General features: G+C 44.5%; 1 protein-coding gene across 1 annotated transcript; it reads right to left on the bottom strand.

The window, feature by feature from the left end:
• Positions 1–10,000: 10,000 nt before the first annotated feature.
• LOC121575238 (ruvB-like 1) lies at positions 10,001–17,638 on the bottom strand. The gene is made up of 11 exons (XM_041888207.2): positions 17,332–17,638; positions 17,072–17,158; positions 16,659–16,791; positions 15,609–15,760; positions 15,263–15,352; positions 11,734–11,883; positions 11,460–11,523; positions 11,051–11,249; positions 10,817–10,919; positions 10,585–10,676; positions 10,001–10,481 (listed from the first exon to the last, which is right to left on the bottom strand). Exons 1-11 carry the CDS (start codon positions 17,470–17,472, stop codon positions 10,322–10,324), a joined length of 1,371 nt encoding a protein of 456 aa, XP_041744141.1. The 5' UTR covers positions 17,473–17,638; the 3' UTR covers positions 10,001–10,321.
• Positions 17,639–19,292: the final 1,654 nt, after the last annotated feature.

Raw genomic sequence — 19,292 nt, 5'->3', positions numbered from 1 at the left:
CTATCTTCACTGAATAATCTCATTCATATTTAGTGAAGTTAGGGTCCACCTTTGAAAACCATTGCCTAGCAGCACTGTGAATGATAACATGAGTATTGTATTGGCTCTCAAACGGCTAGAGGAAGATAGATGTAAGGTGGAAAAGGCCTACTGTTGCTCCAGCTGTTCTTGCCATGATTCACAGTGTTAAAGGTCCTACCTACTAGGTTTTATATTGGACTTCTCTCAGCCCCCCTCCTCCAAAATCCAGAGGAACAGAATAATGACAGAACAGAGGAAGGAAAGGGGGGAACGACACATACCTCTTGCCATGTTAGTAATTTCTCTACCTTTGTTATTTGTTTGCACATTGAATGACTGAGATATGGACACATGCATACATGGTCAAGTGTTGCTCTATGTTTGACTGGGTTGAGGCTCTTCCATCGAGTGTTGAGTGTAACCGTTAGATTGGTCCCTTCAGTTGTTATTGTCAAGGACAGAAAGATGCGTCTTGAACTCATTTCATTTGTGTTCTAGTGACAAGTAGAGGGGAAAAGGAGGAGGGCCATGAGAGAATGTCGCCATAGTGGAGGAGGAGTTGAGTTGTAGACTTGGATTTGTGATATTTTATTAGTCTGTGAGGAGTTGCTTTAAAAGAATGCAAGACTGTTCCAACTGAAGAGGAGATCACGTCATTCACTCCCCAATGATAGTCCACCCTGAGAACAAACAGAACCAGAGAACGAGAGAGAAAAATGGGTGAGGAGTCCATTGACCCTCTGAGTCATCAGCCACTGGGCCTGTGAACAGACAGCCCACTGGAGAGATACTGGGTGTATCAAATCAAATTCTATTTGTCACATGCGCGAAATGCTTACTTACAAGCCAACAACGCAGTAAAAGAAAAGTGTTAAAGTATTTACTAAATAAACTGAAGTAAACAATAAAGAAAAATGAAGAAAAATAACAAATAATTAAAGAGCAACAATAAAATATCAGTAAAGAGGCTATATACAGTGAGGGAAAAAAGTATTTGATCCCCTGCTGATTTTGTACGTTTGCCCACTGACAAAGACATGATCAGTCTATAATTTTAATGGTAGGTTCATTTGAACAGTGAGAGACAGAATAACAACAACAAGATCCAGAAAAACGCATGTCAAAAATGATATGAATTGATTTGCATTTTAATTAGGGAAATAAGTATTTGACCCCTCTGCAAAACATGACTTAGTACTTGGTGGCAAAACCCTTGTTGGCAATCACAGAGGTCAGACGTTTCTTGTAGTTGGCCACCAGGTTTGCACACATCTCAGGAGGGATTTTGTTCCACTCCTCTTTGCAGATCTTCTCCAAGTCATTAAGGTTTCGAGGCTGACGTTTGGCAACTCGAACCTTCAGCTCCCTCCACAGATTTTCTATGGGATTAAGGTCTGGAGACTGGCTAGGCCACCCAGGACCTTAATGTGCTTCTTCTTGAGCCACTGCTTTGTTGCCTTGGCCGTGTGTTTTGGGTCATTGTCATGCTGGAATACCCATCCATGACCCATTTTCAATGCCCTGGCTGAGGGAAGGAGGTTCTCACCCAAGATTTGACGGTACATGACCCCGTCCATCGTCCCTTTGATGCAGTGAAGTTGTCCTGTCCCCTTAGCAGAAAAACACCCCCAAAACATAATGTTTCCACCTCCATGTTTGACGGTGGGGATGGAGTTCTTGGGGTCATAGGCAGCATTCCTCCTCCTCCAAACACATCGAGTTGAGTTGATGCCAAAGAGCTCGATTTTGGTCTCATCTGACCACAACACTTTCACCCAGTTCTCCTCTGAATCATTCAGATGTTCATTGGCAAACTTCAGACGGCTCTGTACATGTGCTTTCTTGAGCAGGGGGACCTTGCGGGCGCCTCAGGATTTCAGTCCTTCACGGCGTAGTGTGTTTCCAATTGTTTTCTTGGTGACTATAGTCTCAGCTGCCTTGAGATCATTGACAAGATCATCCTGTGTAGTTCTGGGCTGATTCCTCACCATTCTCATGATCATTGCAACTCCACGAGGTGAGATCTTGCATGGAGCCCCAGGCCGAGGGAGATTGACAGTTCTTTTGTGTTTCTTCCATTTGCGAATAATCACACCAACTGTTGTCACCTTCTCACCAAGCTGCTTGGCGATGGTCTTGTAGCCCATTCCAGCCTTGTGTAGGTCTCCAATCTTGTCCCTGACATCCTTGGAGAGCTCTTTGGTCTTGGCCATGGTGGAGAGTTTGGAATCTGATTGATTGATTGCTTCTGTGGACAGGTGTCTTTTATACAGGTAACAAACTGAGATTAGGAGCACTCCCTGTAAGAGTGTGCTCCTAATCTCAGCTCGTTACCTGTATAAAAGACACCTGGGAGCCAGAAATCTTTCTGATTGAGAGGGGGTCAAATACTTATTTCCCTAATTAAAATGCAAATCAATTTATAACATTTTTGACATGCGTTTTTCTGGAATTTTTGTTGTTGTTATTCTGTTTCTCACTGTTCAAATAAACCTACCATTAAAATTATAGACTGATCATTTCTTTGTCAGTGGGCAAACGTACAAAATCAGCAGGGGATCAAATACCTTTTTCCCTCACTGTACAGGCGGTACCGGTACAGAGTCAATGTGCGGGGGCACAGGTTAGTCGAGGTAATTGAGGTAATATGTACATGTAGGTATAGGTAAAGTGACTGCATAGATAATGAACAGAGAGAGTGGGGGGGGTACCACTTGCCGTGCGGTAGCAGAGAGAACATGACTAGGGTGGCTGGAGTCTTTGACAATTTTTAGGGCCTTCCTCTGACACCGCCTGGTATAGAGGTCCTGGATGGCAGGAAGCTTGGCTCCAGTGATGTACTGGGCCGTACGCACTACCCTCTAGTGCCTTGCGGTTGGAGGCCGAGCAGTTGCCATACCAGGTGGTGATGAAACTAGTCAGGATGCTCTCAATGGTGCAGCTGTATAACTTTTTGAGGATCTGAGGACCCATGACAAATCTTTTCAGTCTCCTGAGGGGGAATAGGTGTTGTCGTGCCCTCTTCATGACTGTCTTGGTGTGTTTGGACACCAAGGAACTTGAAGCTCTCAACCTGCTCCACTACAGCCCCGTCGATGAGAATGGGGGCGTGCTCGGCCCTCCTTTTTCTGTAGTCCACGATCATCTTCTTTGTCTTGATCACGTTGAGGGAGAGGTTGTTATCCTGGCACCACACTGCCAGGTTTCTGACCTCCTCCCTATAGGCTGTCTCATTGCTGTCGGTGATCAGGCCTACCACTGTTGTGTCGTCGGCAAACTTAATGATGGTGTTGGAGTCGTGCTTGGCCATGCAGTCATGGGTGAACAGGGAGTACAGGAGGGGACTGAGCACGCACCCCTGAGGGGCCCCCGTGTTGAGGATCAGAGTGGCAGATGTGTTGTTACCTACCCTTACCACCTGGGGGCGGCTCGTCAGGAAGTCCAGGATCCAGTTGCAGAGGGAGGTGTTTAGTCCCAGGGTCCTTAGCTTAATGATGAGCTTTCAGGGCACTATGGTGTTGAACGCTGAGCTGTAGTCAATGAATAGCATTCTCACGTAGGTGTTCTTTTTGTCCAGGTGGGAAAGGGCAGTGTGGAGTGCAATAGAGATTGCGTCATCTATGGATCTATTGGGGCGGTATGCAAATTGGAGTGGGTCTAGGGTTTCTGGGATAATGGTGTTGATGTGAGCCATGACCAGCCTTTCATAGCACTTCATGGCTACAGACGTGAGTGATACGGTCGGTAGTCCTTTAGGCGGGTTACCTTGGTGTTCTTGGGCACAGGGACTATGGTAGTCTGCTTGAAACATGTTGGTATTACAGACTCTGTCAGGGACAGGTTGAAAATGTCAGTGAAGACACATGCCAGTTGGTCAGCACATGCTCGGGGTACACGTCCTGGTAATCTGTCTGGCCCTGCGGCCTTGTGAATGTTTACCTGTTTAAAGGTCTTACTCACATCAGCTACGGAGAGCATGATCACACAATCGAACAGCTGATGCTCTCATGCATGCTTCAGTGTTGCTTGCCTCGATGCGCGCATAGAAGTAATTTAGCTCGTCTGGTAGGCTCATGTCACTGGGCAGCGCGCGGCTGTGCTTCCCTTTGTAGTCCGTAATAGTTTGCAAGCCCTGCCACATCCGACGAGCATCGGAGCCGGTGTAGTAGGATTCAATCTTAGTCCTGTATTGACACTGCCTGTTTGATGGTTCGTCGGAGGGCATAGCAGGATTTCTTATAAGCGTCCAGGTTAGAGTCCCGCTCCTTGAGGCAGCTCTACCCTTTAGCTCAGTGCGGATGTTGCCTGTAATCCATGGCTTCTGGTTGGGGTATGTTCGTACGGTTACTGTGGGGACAACGTCATCGATGCACTTATTGATGAAGCCAGTGACTGATGTGGTGTGTGTGTGTGTTGGGCTGGACTGGACAAAGAGGAATAGAGAAAGCAGAGTGGGAGAGCGAGACAGAGATCAGCAGTCATTCTGACCACAACAGCTTTTATCCAGGAGGTTCATCCACTACTTAAGAGTCAGTCACCATGTCTCCGGTAAGACTGCAGTGCTGGGCTAGGGAGGGACATGTAGTTATGATGACATGATCTCACCAAAGAGCTCACTAAAACTTGCCTCGAATGTTTCTGCCTAGTAAACCTACTGGAGAACTCTACATGGGAACTTTTATTTCACTTTCTTCAGTGTTCCATTTCTTCTGTCTTCTTCTCCAGCCTGGAGAGGGGGTTGAGGAACAGCTGAAATGTCCTGAGGTGAGGGAGGAGGATCACCTGAGAGCAAAGGGCTCCAAAACTGGGCTCCAAAAAAGAGCTGAAAGGAAAGACCATAGAAGTGATGGAGGAGTGTGGTGAACAATGTTGCTTTTATCGGCATGACAGATTTAGGGGGTCATGTCTAGGGGGCATTAGTGTGAAGTTAAAAACCTTCCACCTCTGTTTGACGTTTTTGTCACTGACAGTTAAGATTGGAAATAGGTGTATACAGTGCATTCGGAAAGTATTCAGACCCCGTAACTTTTTCCACATTTTGTTACTTTACAGCCTTATTCTAACATTGATTAAATTGTTTTTTCCCTCATCAATCTACACACAATACCCCATAAGGACAAAGCAAAAACAGATTTTTAGAAATGTTTGCAAATGTATAAAATAAACCGGAAATATCACATTTACATAAGTATTCAGACCCTTTACTCAGTACTTTGTTGAAGCACCTTTGGCAGCGTTTACAGCCACAAGTCTTCTTGGGTATGACGCTACAAGCTTGGCACACCTGTATTTGGGGAGTTTCTCCCATTCTTCCCTGCAGATCCTCTCAAGCTCTGTCAGGTTGGATGGGGAGCGTCACTGCACAGCTATTTTCAGGTCTCTCCAGAGATGTTTGATCGGGTTCAAGTCCAGGCTTTGGCTGGAACACTCAAGGACATTCAGAGACTTGTCCCGAAGTCACTCCTGCGTTGTCTTGGCTGTGTGCTTATGGTCGTTGTCCTGTTGGAAGGTGAACCTTCGCCCCAGTCAGAGGTCCTGAGCACTCTGGAGCAGGTTTTCATCAAGGATCTCTCTGTACTTTGCTCCGTTCATCTTTCCCTCGATCCTGACTGGTCTCCCAGTCCCTGCCGCTGAAAAACATCCCCACAGCATGATGCTGCCACCACCATGCTTCACCGTAGGGATGGTGCCAGGTTTCCTCCAGACGTGACGCTTGGCATTCAGGCCAAAGAGTTCAATCATGGTTTCATCAGACCAGAGAATCTTGTTTCTCATGGTCTGAGAGTCCTTTAGGTGCCTTTTGGCAAACTCCAAACGGGCTGTCATGTGCCTTTTACTGAGGAGAGGCTTCCGTCTGGCCGCTCTACCATAAAGGCCTGATTGGTGGAGTGCTGCAGAAATGGTTGTCCTTCTGGACGGTTCTCCCATCTCCACAGAGGAACTCTGGAGCTCAGTCAGAGTGACCATCAGGTTCTTGGTCACCTCCCTGACCATTTGCTAAAATTTGTGAAAACCTATTTTCGCTTTGTCATTATGGTGTATTGTGTGTAGATTGATGAGGGAAAAAATGAATTTAATCAATTTTAGAATAAGGCTGTAAAGTCACAAAAAGTGTCTGAATACTTTCTGAATGCACTGTATGGAGAACAGTGTTATATAACAATAGGGAGTTAGTGTGAGTAGAGTTCCTTGCCATGATTACGTTTCCACTCCATATACAGCACAGTTGAGGATGGTCAAGACAAGAGGGAGACTCACTGAACTATCAAATACAGTGCTCCCTTCCCCTCTCCCTGCTGCATGAACTATAGATGTTTATGTTTATACACTCTTCGACTGGAGCTACTTGACTGAGTGGGTGATGGATCTACAGTATGTTGTGTTCACAGAGCGTGCGGGTAAAGTCACCCTGTCTGTGTTCAGTGGAGCACGTTCAGGAGGAGAGACTGCCTTCAACAAGCCCCAGGCTCGACCAATCAGGAAGTAGCAGAGGCAGCAAAGACACTTCTTATACTCCAGCCTGGCCTACATCGAAAACCACACTGGTGTGACTGAATGTGCCTTGTTCTGGTCAAGTATTTATTAACTTTTTTATTAAAAGCTTGAATCCTCATTCTGTAAGGAGTCTGATTGTCAAGAAAGGAGTTTAAGTGGGCATTAACTGGGTGTCAAGTTGAGTAGGCGGTATTGGTTCTTTATGAATATACACTGAACAAAAATATAAATGCAACATGCAACAATTTCAAAGATTTTACTGAGTTACAATTCATATCAGGAAATCAGTCAATTGAAATACATTCATTAGGCCCTAATCTATGGATTTTACGACTGGGAATAAAGATATGCATCTGTTGGTCACAGATACCTTAAAAAAACGGGTAGGGGCGTGGATCAGAAAACCTGCCAGTAGCTGGTGTGACCACCATTTGCCTCATACAGTGCAACACATCTCCTTCGCATAGAGTTAATCAGGCTGTTGATTGTGGCCTATGGAATGTTGACTCCTATTCAATGGCTGTGTGAAATTGCTGGATTTTGGTTGGAACTGGAACACGCTGTCGATCCAGAGCATCCCAAACATGCTCAATGGGTGATATGTCTTGTGTGTATGCAGGCCAAGAAAAACTGGGACATTTTCAGCTTCCAGGAATTGTGTACAGATCCTTGCGACATGGGCGCGTGCATTATTATGCTGAAACTTGAGGTGATGGCGGCAGATGAATGGCTTGACAATGGGCCTCAGGATCTCGTCACAGTATTTCTGTGCATTCAAACTGCTATCGATAAAATGCAATTGTGTTCGTTGTCCGTAGCTTATGCCTGCCCATACCATAACCCCACCGCCACCATGGAGCACTCTGTTCACAACGTTGACATCAGCAAACCGCTTGCCCACACAATGCCATACACGCTGTCTGCCATCTGCCCGGTACAGTTGAAACTGGGATTAATCCGTGAAGAGCACACTTCTCCAGCATGAAAGTGGCCATCGAAGGTGAGCATTTGCCCACTGAAGTCGGTTATGATGCCGAACTGCAGTCAGGTCAAAACCCTGGTCAGGACGATGAGCACGCAGATGAGCTTCCCTGAGACGGTTTCTGACAGTTAGTGCATTCTTCAGTTGTGCAAACCCACAGTTTCATCAGCTGTCCGGGTGACTGGTCTCGGACAATCCCGCAGGTGAAGAAGCCGGATGTGGAGGTCCTGGACTGGTGGGGTTACACATGGTCTGCGGTTGTGAAACCGGTTGGACGTAATGCCAAATTCTCTAAAATTACATTGGAGGCGGCTTATGGTAGAGAAATGAACATTCAATTATCTGGCAACAGCTCTGGTGAACATTGCTGCAGTCAGCATGCCAATTGCACGCTCCCTCAAAACTTGAGGCATCTGTGGCATTGCATTGTGTGACAAAACTGCACATTTTAGAGTGGCCTTTTATTGTCCCAGCACAAGGTGCACATGTGTAATGATCCGAGTTGTGGACTCGAGTCACATGACTTGGACTTGAGTCTGACTCAAATCACAAATTTTATGACTTGACTTGATAGAAAATAAAACAACCTGATACTTGACTTGGAGCCTCAAGACTCGTGACAGGACTTTGACTTGAGACTGATGACTTGAAATTATATGTCCAGGTTTTGTAACGGTTTGTCATTCATTTTTTGGCACAGAGTCTAGGTTCATTACTCTACACGCAGCCAGAGACAGTAACCGCAGCATCGCCCTTGCAAAAAACCTGCAACAGATTTACTTGTGAAACGCACACTCGGCACTCTGATTGGACCAGCAAACTGTCAATCAACACAGATAATTTACTTATGAAACTTACATTTGGAATTTCTTTATCAACTTAATTATTACTGTGGCGACGACGCACAATTGCGCTCTCCAAACTCCCGCCAGTGGAGGGTGTTTTCTTTCTCTTGTTGAAACGTTTGCTGTTGCTTTCACACGTTTAAATGCATAGGCCTTATGTGGTAAATCTATATTCCATCTAATCCTAAAATAATTTCTAGCGTTTCATCATTACATCCCCGTATGGTTTATTGCAACATGTAGAAATGTTTGTTCCATGTTTGATAGGCCTACATAGACATTTCTTTTTCATGTTTGATAAGCCTAGAGATACATTTCCATTTAGCAAACCATTTGTTACCCTGCTCTAAATTGGCGCGATGTTTATAGCGCACATGAACGTTCGTAAGACTCATGAGGTAGAAGTTCTGTTTATTTAATGTATGGTTTCCTTTGTCCATATTTCCGGGTAATGACACAGTTCCGTGTGTCTGTGTCCTATGTCGCTGTCATTTTTGTTGTGCGTAATAGGCGAGCGCGCGCCTCAGTGCGCATAGAAATAGGCTACTTGACCTGCGCTCCACGCTTTGGAGTCAGAACGTTGAATTAGAGAAAATGATTGTTCCATTTAATATCATTAATAATCATGAAGTTTGATTAAGACGAAGGTACCAATGTAACCATGGATGTGGAAATTGCCTTTTATATTGTAGAACCAGTTTATTGGTTATAATTGCTAATTGGGTAATTGTATGGTTATGTGGATCCTGTATTATTTGAGACTATTTGAGCTCCTGTTTGACAGATTCGATTTGGTTTCTCAAGGGGAGGCTGTGCATTCTTGCCCTCTACCTGTGTCCGTTCAGATAGGATATGTTAACCCTGATACAGAGGCTATTTATTTTGGGCTATTGCCCGTGTATATTTAGCATGATAAGACCTGTAAATAAATCTACATGTCAACCTACATTGCCTTCTGCTGATGTCATGCCCTATTTTACAATTACATGGGCTAATCAAAATGTGTTGTAGACAAAATAATCAAAGAGCTGCCTGTAGCCTCAATAAATAGACAAAGATTTGTAGTTAAACAAGTCGTTGCATGTATATCTATATTTTTTACTTGACTGAGATTTGACTTGCCCTTAGAATGCATGACTTAAACTTGAATCTTGACCTGTTCTACTTGGGACTCGACTTGAGACTCAGACCTTGTGACTTGAAACTTGCTGGTGACAAGAATAATTGTGACTTGGTCCCACCGCTGGTAATGATCATGCTGTTTAATCAGCTTCTTGATTTGACACACCTGTCAGGTGTATGGATTATTTAGCAAAGGAGAAATGGTCACTAACAGGGAAGTAAACACATTTGTGCACACAGTTTGAGAGCTAAGCTTTTTGTGCATATGGAACATTTCTGGGATATTTTATTTCAGGTCATGAAACCAACACTTTACATGTTGTGTTTATATTTTTGTTCAGTGTATTTGAGTGTTAAGCTATTCACTGTGTTAATTTAGAAGAGGATGTTCATCATTGTGCTATGTAAGAAGCATCTCTGTCATTCTCTGTCCTTACAGTATCAGTTAGCTCTAGCTAGTGCAGTCGAGTTAATCTAGCAGTGTCTATTCTGTGTATCTGATAGAATAAGTCTGCGAGCAACAATGACAAACAAATCAAATTTTCCATGTTTTCCTTTTTATTGAAAAAAATTAATTAGATTAACAAGCAAATAACCTTTAAAAAAAGGTATTTATCAGAATAGTACAAACCACTACAGTTGATGGGGCAGCTTGAGGGGGTTGTTGAACAAGAGAAAGGATGAAATAAGGCATAAAAGAAAGAAGAGAGGGATGAATTTTACATGGAGAACTGGGAGAGAAAAAGACTGCCAGGGCAATGACTTTCCAAACATGAGATGCTTAACTCTGTGGTAGAAACTGTGGATGGAGGGATGTAGAGAAGGGTAGAGGAACTTTAGAAGGGGTGTTAGTTCTTTATTTCATGAACTTGTGCTGCTGGTCCTGGAGGATCTTAGCGGAAGACTTGGCATCATAGAAGAGCTCATTGATCTCCTCCACCTGCTCCCGCTCTACTCCCTCCTTCCCCTGGACTCTGCCTAACAGACTGGCTGGGGTCAGCAGCTGCGCCGCATACCTGACAGAGGAGAGGGGTAGGTGAGTCAATACACACACACACACACTAGAGACAAGTGGAGTGTGTGTGCACACATGCAGAGTAACAGATTGGTGAGTGTTACCTGAGGGTGGTCTTGGTTCCGATCTCTCCCAGGTGACTGAGGGCCTCCTCACTGATGTTGATCCCCTCAGTCTGAGCACGGATTTTTATGATCTACAGTGACCACACAAACGCTGTCAGCATCACACCAGTGACCACACACTTCATATATAAACATACCATCTCTTAAACACACACTTCATATTTTATATATAGGAATGGAATCTCAGACACGATGAGAGGCGCACACACACCTGCTTCATCTCCTGTGGTGTGTAGAGCATGGTGCGGATGATCATGACTCTGTCCAGCAGGTCCAGAGGAATGCCATGGGGAGAGCTGATGTCCTCTGTCCCCCTGAAAAACCAACCACACAGAAGGGTTAGTAAACAGAGCAAAGTTGGCTTCCAAAACAGACGGTCACAGTTACTCACATTCAAACTGAGTTGCAATCACATGCATGCACATTAGCACACACACCCACCCACCTGATGAGGCAGTTGCCCCTGTTGGAAGCAAACACTACGATGGGTGCGATGGTGCTCTCCAGGGCTCGGTGCAGATAGGTGAAACACTCAATGTCCAGCATGTGCACCTCGTCCACAAACAGCACCCCGGGGACCAGCTCAGCCACACCCTGGTCAATGTAACGGTTTACCACCTTGTTGATCTCAGCTCGCAGCTTGTCTAATGGACAGCAGGAAGAGCCAATGAAGAGCCAGGGGTCAGGCAAGGGAGCCAATCAAAAGGCAAGGACAGAACAGAAAGGATGGGTTTCTTTTGAGTGATGTTTATTGGGGGTTGGTTGGGGTTTTGAAAGTACAAGCTGCTATTACTACAAGGATATAAGTACGGTTGTGGGTTTTAAAAAGTTAAGCTTAGTGGTTGAGGTCTTACCTGTGATCTCGGTCTTCTTGGGCTTCATCAGTTGTCCCATCATAGACAGGATATCTTGACCTCCCTGAGAGGAGAGCAACCACACTTTATTCCTTAAGAGTAAGTCGGGGGGTCATACCAACGATCATTTAGATTACTGCAGGGCGCAGACATAGACTCAAGTGTGTTTTTGTTTGTGCACTATTTTTTTAGTGCAATAGTTATTTTCCCATAGTGTATATCTGCAGTGCAGTCTTATTCACTTTAACCAGGGTCTAGGGGAGACTGTGTGTACCTGTGGTCTAGCGTTGGCAATATCCAGGTCGTGTAGCGTGACGTCTTGGATGATCTCTTTCTTCTTGTGGACGTCCCCCTTGGGCAGCGGCACGTACTCCTCAGCCTCCAGGTCAAACTCTGTGGCAAATGTGTCACACCGACCTTGTCTCTGCACACGCCACACAGACGGAATGGTTAAACACAGAACACAAGCATACTGAACAAAAATATAAACGCAACATGTAAAGTGTTAGTCCCATGTTTCATGAGCTGAAATAAAAAGATCACAGAAATGTTTCATATGCACAAAAAGCTTATTGCTCTCAAATGTTGTCCACAAATTTGTTTATATCCCTGTTAGTGAGCATTTCTCCTTTGCCAAGATAATCCATCCACCAAGATAATGATAAACTCTATGCGAAGGAAATGTGTTGCACTGCATGAGGCAAATGGTTGTAACACCTAGGGCTGTGGTGGTCATGAAATTGTCACAGGTGATTGTCAAGCAAATAACTGCTGGTCTCACGGTAATTCACCGTTAATTAGCATCTCCAGATGCAGATCTTTGGAACATCTACATTTTAAAAAGTCTAATAAATCCATGTAATATAGCCTACACCATCACAATAAATCCATAATTTATTTTAGACAGGTCTAAAGAAACATGATATGAAGAAAATGTAGTCTGTTTCAGAAGAACAGAATAGCATACTCTGAGTTGTCCTTATGTTAGGCCCTGATATGGCTATGGCTGTGGGCTACAGTAGTTCATTTAGCAGACAAGATTTGCTTAGAATTCCGTGGCTTTATTTTATAATACGAAGAATACAATTGAACATAGCTTAATAAAATATAAAGGATATTTTCTCCAAACAATTTCAAAGGAAGTGTGCACATGCGGCCATTCTGTGTTGAGCGGTTAACAAAGAAACTGGTCATCCTATATGCTTAATTTAGAGTTATTTATGCAACTTTTGTTGTGATACAAACGTTGGGCTATATGTTTTGATGTTTAATACATTCTAAGGCTGCATGATGGGACTCTAATGATGATTTGAGAAATGTCGCAAGTTGCACATACTTCATCAGTCTCTCATTCACAATTTGACAAGCACTTGATATTCTCACCAGGCCTCAAATGTCCCGGCGGCATCCACCTTGTGTGACCATAATGCCCCCTAAAAAATCCATGCCTTTTGCGGCCAAAATGGCCATTGTGCCCTTGGGCTGAATATAATAGGCTAATTATAATTCCCTTCTCCTGGCTGCCGTGCTCCAAAGCACCCCTCACTCACATGGCTCTCTCAGATGTAACCAATGCCTGTCACGTGATCGGGTCCTTCTCACAGGCATTTCAGCTAAGTAGGCTTCAAGTGAATAAAGAGTGACACATCAGGGACGCAACTGCACAAGTCCCTCTTATCGAATTCTGAGGCGCATATTGAAAATGTTAGAACTGTCCACATTTAGCCTACTTTTCATCAGCCAACAAGATGAGTAGGCCTAACGAACAGCAAAAGCACTAGCCTATGTCAATCTAGTATCCGCCATAGTACAAAAGTTGACCTATTCTATTGGTCAACTTGTCCTTCTGTGCAAGGAATCAATATTCCAAACATACTCTGGGACAGTTGTGGGATGCGATAGAGCCCAAATTCATACAACCACTTTTTAAAGCAATGAGGCTGATCGTTTAGCTTAAAATGTTGATAAACTATTAGGCCATTTTTTCACATAAGTGCAGCAATGCGCACACGGCAGTAGGCTATAAGCGCGAATGTTCCAAAATCCAATCAATTAGCGGGAAAACACTGTTCTTGAAAGTGACGGCAAATGCGATTATGCATGTAATGCTTTATTATAAAGGTGCATTTTTATAGTGAAAATGTTAACTTTAACTTGAAACTCACACGCAGCCTATGTATGCCAGTTAGGCTCTAAACCGGTTATAAAGCAGATGAATGTGCTTAATTTTAAGAAGTTATTTGGCCACTTTAGTTGTGATACAAACCTTATCAAAACATATAGGCCTATGGGCTTGGCTACATGAGGTGTGCGACTATGATTTGAGAAAGTAGCAACAAAAAAAAAGTATGAGCTGTTTCTTGCCTTAATGCACAAGCTGGGCATCATTCACAAGTGATATCCTAATATTGTCACCCATCAGACTATTCTTCATTTAATGTTGTCTTTACATATACTAAATAATATATGTGTGATATTAGTTTTGATTTAGAATGGACCATTATCATGCACCAGTCTCAGAACAGGGGCATGGGAAAATAAATACATAATCTTAAATAGCAAATGGAGGACGCTTTTCCCGTGATTAATTTTCATGCCAGCCAGGTAGGCTATGCTCCTGTTGTAAAGCAAAGCGCTTAATATTAGGAAAGTTGATCAATAAATAGTAGGCCTAGCCTATAGAAAGCTGATGGAATCCTCCTCTTTTTAATAGAGGCCATCAAAACTGTTCTCACGCAATGGCATAGCCTATGGAAATGTTGCGCAACATGAGCACTCATGAAGTGTTTGATTAGATTTTCGATTACATTTGCATTGATGGGAGTGTTTAGAGGGACAATAGCAGCATCAGATCTTGGAGAAGCCTAATTACCGTGACTAAACGGTCACGTGGAATTTGACTGCGTTCATGACTCGTGACCACCGGTGTGACGGTAATACGGGACCAGCCCTAGTCACACCAGATACTCACTGGTTTTCTGATCCACGCCCTACTTTTTTGTAAGGTATCTGTATTCCCAGTCATGCGAAATCCATAGATTAGGGCCCAATGAATGTATTTCAATTGACTGATTTCCTTTTATGACCTGAACCTGAAATTGTTGCATGTTGCATTTATATTTTTGTTCAGTGTACTAACCCAATCCCATCAGAGGAGGTCTGGTGGCTGAAACTAGGCCAATCACTTCATAGGGGAATAAAAAGAAGGGAGGAGAGGGAAAGCAGGGGAATGATTGGACTCCATGCCAACTTGAGGAGGGCATGAAAGAGGCGGGGGGATGAAAGAGTAAGAGTCAGGGAGGGTCCTGCAAGGGCTGTCAACAGCAACAAATGTAAGGACCACCCCTCCCCCCGGGCCCACCTGCACCCTCGGCCCACCTGCACCAATTAAAGAAGCCGTCAACACACGTGTCAACACAGGCCACGAGGCCCGTCCGCCAGAACAGAGGGAGCGAAGGAGAGATGGAGAGATAGGGGGAATAAAACCCGGGCCGATGAAGGGCTGGAGGAATGAGAGGGGTCCATTCCAGCGTACAGTATAGAGATGAAACAGAGCCGGCATGGAGGACTGACGGAGATGAAACAGAGCAGGCATGGACTGGGGCAGGAGGGCACAGCAAAGCGCACTGTGTTGTTTTAGTGCATTCTTAGTTTGTGTGCTTGTTTGTAAGTTTTTGTAGTATGTCAATTACTTTGATTTTGAATTGTTTGAGCCACTGTAAATGTGTAATTTGTGTATGGGAGCCTTTTCAAGGTGAGTGTTTGTATAGAAGTGTATTAAATAGGTGGAAGTGTATTGATACCTTGACGGCTCCACTGTTTGATTCAATGTAGATGACATCTCCCGCCTCCACACGCTCCTTCTGCAGGCTCTCATAAATACTGGGATCCAGCTACACACAAACACAGAGACACAGACCGTAAGATACAACTGAGTGTTTTTACAGAGCGCTTTGTGCCCCCTTCATGAGTAGAATGAAGTTGTCCCTAGACACTGATCTAGGGCCAGTTTTGTGTCCCCCACCCTCCATTTTACATTACATTCCCCTAACTGTTATAGCTGCGATTTCGAGAGGCTAACCTAATCCTAGATCTGTGTCTAAGGCCAACTTCTACATGGACTGGTCTAGTCTCCGACTCGTGCCTGACCTTGAGCTGCTTGGTGCCCTTGCCTGTCTTCAGTCCAATGATGACGTGGCTGATGGTCTTCCCGTAACCACCCATGGGGTTCTCCGTCTCACAGGGGGTCAGCTCTGTAACCTCCCCCTCATACACCTCCTTGGTCTCCTTAATACGCAACCCTGGAGGAGGGAGGACAGGGTCAGGGTCACACACTGAATGAAGACTGTAAAACCTTTATTCTCTTGAATCAATAAAACCACCACATCCTTTGGTCTACCTGGCAGACCATTTATTGGAGAATGTGAGACTGTGTGAGAGTGAGTGTGTGTACAGTGCATGGTCCTCTCTCTGTGTAATGTGATCACACTGTAGCCCTTGTTCCTTCTGCATACAGTCTCTTGGTGTGTGAGTGGCGCACAGGTGGCTGGGCTATAGGAGGGGGGGGGCACACTTCTGCGGGAGAGGCCGTTTTTCAGATTGCTCATCAGGGGGGTGTCGACATGCTCAGAATGTACCCTGCCCTTTCCCTCCATCGTAACGCTTGTGTTCCGTCCTAAGGGAGGGGTGAGGGTGCTGACCACCACCCCTCTCAACCCAAGCTCCATTCCCTTCTCTATGACAGGGAATAATTATTATTATTATTTGGGGGTGGTGCTTATATTTGTCCTGTTACACACAAGTGTGTAATGGAAATGTGGGAGTGGGGTCACGGCCATCAAGTGAAGTGCCTTGCTCAAGGGCACAGCAACATATTTTTCACCTTGTCGGCTTCGGTATTCGAACCAGCGACCTCTCGGTTACCGGCCCAATGCTCTAACCGCGAGGCTACCTACCATAATGTCAACACTTGAACAAACCCCTTCCGAGCCTTTTCCCCAGTGTCAACAGCCACACTGATCCCCTACCCTAGTCAGCCCAGTAGGAGGGGTGTGGAGGAGAACCCCTGGCTCTGGAGTCTATTCTGATGGTGGTGTAGCTGGTGAATGAAGGGTGCAGCTTTATCTGGTCTCCAATTGACCCAGGTGTGTGTGTGTGTAATCCATTCCCAGTGGCCCGTGTTTGTGTGTGGCCCCTCACCTATGGCCCTCCTGAAGTTCTCCATCAGCACCTCTGTTTTCTTTATCTCAGAAGAGTAGACCTCACTACCCACCATGGGGCAGAATGGCACCTTGTTGCCCAGCTCCTGTGCCATAGCCAAAGCCAGGGCAGTCTACAAGGGGGGAGAGAGATTGTGCAAAGTAGGGTTGGTTAAAGTCTCAAGTCTTGTATTCTTTCTATTACTGTGGAGGACAAAGGTATAACCATTAGTGCAAAAGTATGTTCTGCAACAAAAACGAGTTTCTATTGGACAAATTTAGGTAGGTCCCTCCCCGTTTCGTTCGCTTCGGTTGGTTCCTAGTGAATACACCCCTGGAGACACAGTAAGCATATCAGACATTTCACAATTACTTTGGGGTATCATTGAAGTACTGCAGTAACATTTTGTCTACCTTTCCTGTACCGGGAGGTCCAGCCAGTAAAACTGCCCTTCCTGACATCTTCTTTGAGCGGATCAGTTCCACAATAATACCACAAGCCTGTTGACAGAAAAAAAGGTAAAGAACAACATAAAATATTGAAAATAAGAAATAGAATAAAGAACAATGACCTGCAAAGTCACGTGATATCGGAAATACGGTGGCTAAATAACTAAAAGTAGCCAACTTCAAGACTTACGTTTTCACGTAACTAGCTAGTTAGGCTAACTTACCTCTCTTGCGGTCTCCTGCCCCACAAGACCTGACGCATTTTGCTTTGCATTCCCGGCCTCGTCTAGCCCGAGTCCTTTCACATGGCTGTGAGACGCGACACGCTGGGTTTTCGTGGTGCTTTTCACTTCCTCGATTTTCATGGCTGTGTTGTTTATTCAAGTCCTATAAGTAACCAATAATGCCCCCTTACTTGTTATTTATTCAATGTTTTAATCTGTTATAATTGGTGAGTTAACTCCAAACACACACAGAGCCGGTCTGTTTCCACGGGTGCATGTGGGTTACCAAGGAAGTTGAAGGAAGTACAACCGTAAAGGTGTTTTTCTTTTTTGCTCTGGAGGTACACTATTGGACAATTATGCTCTTTTGTTATAAAGCGATTGGATAGAAGCACTGTCACTCTCACTCATAAAAAAAACACCACGCCTCTCTTTGGCTTTTATTTCCGCTTGTGTTTAAGTCACTTTGACGTTACGGAAAATGGTACACACTTTGACATTAGTTCCGGCCAAAGTGCATTCCATCGCTTATCGAAAAATGTGCTTAGCAATATTATTTGTGTAGAGCTCTAGACGGATATTTCTTCACATCTCACATTGATTTTGTAGCCTATGCTTGCGAGGGGGACTAAAACGTTACTTCAACCGGCATATTTTCCAGAGGACTGTTTTTATTGATACACAATTGACAGAAAAGTTTCGTGTAATTCGACAGCTAACGTTAGTGTTTTGCTAACGTCAACTATATTTCATAACAAATATGGGGGTAAGAGAAGCGAATGAGGATAATCTCGTGTTACTGTTTTAACTGCAAAAATAAATCGATGCCCTAACAACAGTGCCAGGACAGCAAATGCTCAGGTGTTGACACTTGTTTAACAGTGGAGATCCCATCACTCACACAATGGCGGCAAGATTTACACCACTCCAGCCGACGCTTGGCATTGCGCATGGTGATTTAAGGCTTGTGTGGCTGGTCCGCCATGGAAACCATTTCACGAAGCTCCCGACGAACAGTTATTGTGCTGACGTTGCTTCAAGAGTCAGTTTGGATCTCGGTAGTGAGTGTTCAACCGAGGACAGACAATTTTTACGTGATTCAGTACTCTGTGGTCCTCTTCTGTGAGCTTGTGTTTTTTAAATAATTTTTTTATTTAAGCAGGTAAACCAGTTGAGAACAAGTTCTCATTTACAACTGCGACCTGGCCAAGATAAAGCAAAGCAGTGTGATAAAAACAACAACACAGAGTTACATATTGGGTAAACAAAACATAAAGTAAAAAATACAACAGAAAATATATATACAGTATGTGCAAATGTAGCAAGTTATGGAGGTAAGGCAATAAATAGGCCATAGTGCAAAATAATTACAATTTAGTATTTACACTGGAATGATAGATGTGCAAGAGATGATGTGCAAATAGAGATACTGGGTTGCAAATTAGCAAAATAAATAACAATATGGGGATGAGGTAGTTGGGTGGGCTAATTTCAGATGGGCTGTGTACAGGTGCAGTGATCGGTAAGGTGCTCTGACAACTGATGCTTAAAGTTAGTGAGGGAGATAAGTCTCCAGCTTCAGAGATTTTTGCAGTTCGTTCCAGTCATTGGCAGCAGAGAACTGGAAGGAATGGCGGCCAAAGGAGGTGTTGGCTTTGGGGATGACCAGTGAGATATACCTGCTGGAGCGCATACTACGGGTGGGTGTTGCTATGGGGACCAATGAGCTAAGATAAGGCGGGGATTTGCCTAGCAGTGATTTATAGATGACCTGGAGCCAGTGGGTTTGGCGAAGAATATGTAGTGAGGACCAGCCAACAAGAGCATACAGGTCACAGTGGTGGGTAGTATATGGGGCTTTGGTGACCAAACGGATGGCACTGTGATAGACTACATTCAATTTGCTGAGTAGAGTGTTGGAGGCTATTTTGTAAATGACATCGCCGAAGTCAAGGATCGTT

The sequence above is a fragment of the Coregonus clupeaformis genome, chromosome 10 (genome assembly GCF_020615455.1).
Source record: "Coregonus clupeaformis isolate EN_2021a chromosome 10, ASM2061545v1, whole genome shotgun sequence".
Classification (NCBI taxonomy): Eukaryota; Metazoa; Chordata; class Actinopteri; order Salmoniformes; family Salmonidae; genus Coregonus; species Coregonus clupeaformis.
This window is presented reverse-complemented; position numbering and strand designations above follow the sequence as displayed.